Source organism: Pteropus alecto, unplaced genomic scaffold (assembly GCF_000325575.1).
Source record: "Pteropus alecto unplaced genomic scaffold, ASM32557v1 scaffold38, whole genome shotgun sequence".
NCBI classification, from domain to species: domain Eukaryota; kingdom Metazoa; phylum Chordata; class Mammalia; order Chiroptera; family Pteropodidae; genus Pteropus; species Pteropus alecto.
This window is the reverse complement of record NW_006442512.1, coordinates 2,328,746-2,334,076: the sequence shown is the minus strand read 5'-3', so window position 1 is coordinate 2,334,076 and position 5,331 is coordinate 2,328,746. Positions and strand designations below refer to the sequence as shown.

Here is a 5,331-nt window from a genome sequence, read left to right as displayed (position 1 = left end):
GAAGGAAGGAAGGAAGGAAGGAAGGAAGGAAGGAAGGAAGGAGGGAAGGAAGGAGGGAAGGAAGGAAGGAAAAGATGGGGAAGAGTACTGAAAACAGAAACAAAGAAAGCTAGAGAGTCCCGGAGAGAGTCAGAGAGACCCAGAGAGACAGTTAAAGATACAAAGGCAAGAAAGCAGAGAGGGCGTTGAGGGCGAAATAGAGAGAAAAGCCTTCCCTTAGCCTTGTGAGGGCGTTATGAATCAGAACCAGCAGGTTCCTGCCTCAGTTTCCCTGCTAGTTCTCCACGGTCAGTTGAGCTGCAGCCTAAAGGACTGTGCACCCTGCTTGGTCTTGCCAGCCCTCTCCTTTGGGCAGGGTACTCCATTACCTCCTCCCCACTGCATGACATAAGGGGCTCTCCCACCCAGCAGCCAACCAACAGCTTCTGCCAAATCCTTCCACCAAGGAAATCCTAGGAAGAGATCTCCTCTCCTCCATCTTGCAATGTTGACCCTCCCCTGCCTCTACCAGCTCCCAGGGGCTGGAGCGGGTGGGGATAGGAAGGGGAATGAACCATTAATTAGGTCCCAGAGCACTGCCTGCCTCTTGGAAGAGGGAGAAAAGCAGGAAGGGGAGAAGCTGACCGGGCTGGGGGCGGAGGGGTCCAAGGGGGCTTGCCGCCTCCATGGAGCCTTGCCTTGAAGCCCAAACTGCTATATCAGCACCGATATATCCAATTTCCAAGAACCCTGGGGGAGGGGCCCAGAGAGGCCCTCCCTGGGAGAGAGAACAGAGTGGGAGGTGGCCAGAGCCACTGAATTCCCCTGGGTCCTAGAGAAGGGTGGGTTCCTTCCCTCCCCCACTCACCCCATCTGTCTCTGACCTCACCTCCCCCACTTCCGGGCTTCTCTGCAGTTCCACCCCTGAAGAGACAATTTCAAGCCAAAGGGCCCCAGCCCCCTCCACAGGCCCCTCCAGGCTGCCTGGGCTCTAGAGGACCACTGCCTCCTCCATTATTGTGCCAGATGTGGCTGCGGGGGAGGGGTAAACATGGGGCCCAGCTGGCAGTGGTCACTCGGTGGTCCTCTCCCTGCCGAGTCAGCGGGTTCTGTGCCAACTGCCAGGCCTCCTCACTCAGCACTTCCTCCAGCCCACTTTCCAGAGGCAGCGGCTGGGTCTTCCATTCCGCATTCAGCACAAATCCTATCTGCGGCCTTTCCTGAGTCGCCCACCCAGGTGCCAAGGCCTGGCCTCAGCAGTCAGTGATCATGGAAGAGTGGGGAGGCCTAGCCCTGCCCAGTGTGGAAGGCAAGGGCACCAGAGCCCGCCTCGCTCATTCTCCCCAACCAAGAAATATTCTGACCCACAGTGGGCCTCCTGGTGCATACCTCTGCAAAGCCGTGAGGTATGCCATGACTCCTGTCCCTTCTCTGCTCCCCAGCCCTCTGCTGGTCAGGCCTGATGCCTCCTTGCAGAGCCTAGAGTTCCATCGCAAGGGCAAGGGATGCTGGCCACTGCATGGGAGCCCCAGCAACAGAGCAGCCTAGCCAAGAAGTAAGTACACAGTAGGTGCTTAATAGAGTCAAGTACAATCCATAAGCTCTTTCAACCCTATATCACTGGCCCTCTGAGGTCCCTTGAGACTGGTTCCTAGTGCCAGGGACTGGCAGCAAGCCTTTAACCACATAGCTGAGTCTTAAAAATGTGGATGTGAGTACTGGCCTGTAAGCACAAGGCTGCCAGAGAAGCTGCCCACCCACCTCACCTCCAGATAGGTCAGATCCAACCCAGCCTGGTGATAAAAGCCCTAATTTGACCCAAGCTTTGCACCCTCTACAGCCTGCCCAGGTCTCTCTCAGGCTCCCACTCTGTAGGTGTCAATCAAACAATGCCAGGATACCTCCAGCCACACCATTCCCTGTGCGGAGAGGTGGAATCACATAGGCTCCCCTGGGCTCACAGAGCTGCTGGGTCCTGTCAGTCACTTTGGGAGACACAGACTATAGGAAGAAGGAGGTGAGAGGGAGGGAATGGAGAAGGGGGGAGAAGACAAGACCCTGGGTTGGTATCCTGCCTTGCAAGAGGTTCACCCTGGGCAAGGAAGGGTGCTGAAGACAGGTAAAAACAGGAAAGGGACAGGGAAAATGGAGGGTGGGGAGATACCCTTGGGAGATGAACCCCTCCCTTCTCTCACCAGTCCAGAGGAAAGAAAGAAAATAGTGGCCACATGCCTGGCACTGTGCTGGGTACTTTTCATCGTAATCCTCTCATTTCATTCTCCCAAATATGCTATAAGGAAGATATTACTCTCCGGTTATAAATGAAGACTCTGAAGCTCTGACAGCTTAACTGGTTTTTCTGGGTAGTGGCAGGGGCAAGACAAGGACCCCGGCTCAGTCATCCTGGGGACCCCGAGTTTCCAGTCTTAGCAGGGAGCTGGCAGGGCTGCAGCCCTGGCCCTGGGAGCCTGTGCAGAGGCCCAAACTATGTTCAGAGCAGTTTATTCAAACAGAGCCTAACAGGAAACTTGGCTTCTCTGACTCACTCTGATTCGACCTTATTAAGAAAAAAGAAAGAGGAGCAGGAGCCAGCATCGGGGTAGGGTTTCATGCCAAGAGCTGGCTCCCAGTTAGAGGGTGGCTGAGCACCACGGCCCGTGCCTTGCTCTCTCCACTGCTCAAAAGCCCTGAGGCAGCCCCTGCCCCTTGCCTGGCTTGAGAAGAGGGGTTCTGCCTCCTCCACTCTAAGCCAGTGGGGCTCCCCTACCTGCATCCTCCTCCCTCCATTCCTCCTCTTCCCTTTCCCTTCTGCCTGGGGTTACCCTGAGGCCTGTTTCCACTTCACCTCCTCCTTTCCTGGCGCTGCTACCCATCTGGCTGGCAGGAGGGCCCTACAGGACCCCAGGGATCCCAAGCAGCTGAGAGCCGCACTGCAGGGGGGCAGGCAGGAGGGAAAGAAGGCTTAACCCTCCAAGTCCCAGCCCTGGGTTAGCTAGCTCTGAATTCAGCTTGGTGTCCAGAGCCAAACCAGTCATTCCTTGCAGAAATCTTGCCTGGAGTGTGAAACCAAACCCCACACTAGGGAGCTGAGGGGGCATTGTTGAATGGTTGGCTGCCTGGGTTATGAGCATTTAAAGGGTAGGCAGATGCCCCAAGTCACCTGAACCAGGCCTCTTCTGAAAGCACAGTGTGATGGATGAACAAATGCTGGCTGGGGGGCAGGGGTCCAGGGTCCCCTCTGGAATGTCCACTCTGCTTGTCTCCTCCCAAGGTGGGCTCCAGGAGTTCCCAAAGTAGAAGGGCAGTCTATAGGGGCTAGGTTAAGGGTAAGGTCTTCCTACCTGGATTATAAGCACCGAAGAGGGATTTCTGCTCTCCAGTTCCCAGAAGCAAGGTTGGAGAAGGCATGCAGACTGTGATTTCTTGGACACCAAAGTATTCAAACTTCTGGGATCCCTCCTATCTCTGCTGTCCCCAAATAGAACAGAGAACCTCCCGAAGCATTCTTGGGAACCATGTGGTCTAATCTTCCATTGATCAGATGGGGCAACTGGATCAGAGATGGAAGGGACTTACCCAAGATCACCTAGCAACTTAATCACAGTAACAGGACTAGGCCCATTCTCCTGAATCCCCCTTTTTGCTGTTCTATTCTTAGAGTGGGCACTGCTCCCAACGACCCCATCCTGTATCAGACAGCCCTGGGTTTCATTTTATCCATGTGCACACTCAGGATATTTTCAGGCTATGTCGACTCAAAAACAGAAACTACGCATAACGTGTGAGAAGTTGATCCCTCTCACGATTTTGCAAGTTCTATTCAGCACAGGGGCATACGCCCATTCTATAGACCAAGAGAGTAAGGCCCAGAGGTACACCAAGAGAGAAGGAGCTGAAGCTTCAGATCCTTGTACTCAGGGTCAAGGAACTAAGGTGTACCTGGGGTCCAGAATTAGAGGGTGGTTCAGCTGGGTTTAAGAATCTCCTCAAGGAGGCCCATCTACAAGGAGGGTGTCTCTTAGCACTAGCTTTGGGGAATAGGAGCCCAGGGGTCCTGAGGAGAGACTGGAGTGGGCAAAAGTCAAGGGCTCATTCAAGCCCACACAAGCAGTAAGTAAGGTCGAGACCACGGAGTCTCAGTCCAAGGTGGAGAGAAATGGCCAGAGTGGTGCTGACCCCCCAGCTCTGTTCTACCAGCCTGGGCCCCACTTGCCAGGTTTGAGTCCCCAGAGGCCCTCTCCTACACCCTGCTTCGTTCCCTTCTCAGAGGAAGGTCTGCGGCTTGGCTGGGAGCTCCAGGGACTGAGGGAGCACAGCAGCTGTGGGACAGACCACATAGCTAAAACCCGGCGGGCCATAGGGCCCTGCGGAGGAGACCCCAGCAGGCGGACCAAGCTGCCCGAAACCTTGCAATGCTCCCAGCTTGTTGCTTATTCATTCAGAGTGGGAAAGCGCCAGCCCTGCGGCCCGCCTGTGCTGGGCTACCCCAGTAAGGCTCCCAAGCGATCCTGCCTGGTACCCTGCAGAGAGCCTCTTGCAACCCTGGGCACCGCCCCTGCCCTGCCCTGACCCCTTGGCCTCGAAATGCTGTCGTCGGAGGAGCCGTCCCGCTCGGACCAAGGCCAGGATGGACAAAGCTAGAGCTGGGGCAGGCAAGGAGCCATCCTGTCCTCGAGGCCGTAGGAAGAGAAGCACGCACAGGGGGCCACTCCTGAGAGCCTTTCGGTTCCCCAGGCCTCTGCAGAGGGGCCACCATGGCTCTGGCCCCAGCCGGCTGGCAGCTAGGGGCCCTGGTGTGGGGCGCCTGCCTCTGTGTCCTGGTGCATGGGCAACAGGCCCAGCCGGGGCAGGGCTCGGACCCAGGGCGCTGGCGGCAGCTGATCCAGTGGGAGAATAACGGGCAGGTGTACAGCCTGCTCAACTCGGGCTCCGAGTACGTGCCCGCCGGGGCCCAGCGCGCGGAGGGTAGCTCCCGGGTGCTGTTGGCGGGCGCCCCCCAGACCCCGCGGCGGCGCAGCCAAGGAGGGCCCCGGCGGCGGCAGGCCCCTTCCCTGCCCCTGCCCCTGCCCGGGCGCGTCGGCTCAGACACTGTGCGCGGCCAAGCGCGGCACCCGTTCGGCTTCGGCCAAGTGCCCGACAACTGGCGCGAGGTGGCCGTCGGGGACAGCACGGGCATGGCCCGGGCCCGCACCTCGGTCTCCCAGCACGGGGGCTCCACCTCCTCAGTCTCGGCCTCGGCCTTCGCCACCACCTACCGCCAGCCGCCCTCCTTCCCACAGCAGTTCCCCTACCCGCAGGCGCCCTTCGTCAGCCAGTACGAGAACTACGATCCGGTGGCGCGGACCTACGACC

General features: G+C 57.9%; 1 protein-coding gene across 1 annotated transcript in view; it reads left to right on the top strand.

Annotated features, from left to right (window-relative positions):
- Positions 1-4,480: 4,480 nt before the first annotated feature.
- Positions 4,481-5,331, top strand: part of LOXL1 (lysyl oxidase like 1) — a 21,593-nt gene continuing 20,742 nt past the window's right edge. The window contains exon 1 of the mRNA XM_015597662.2: positions 4,481-5,329. Within this exon, the coding sequence (XP_015453148.1) occupies positions 4,734-5,329 (596 nt within the window). The 5' untranslated portion in view covers positions 4,481-4,733. The remainder of the gene's footprint in view (positions 5,330-5,331) is intronic.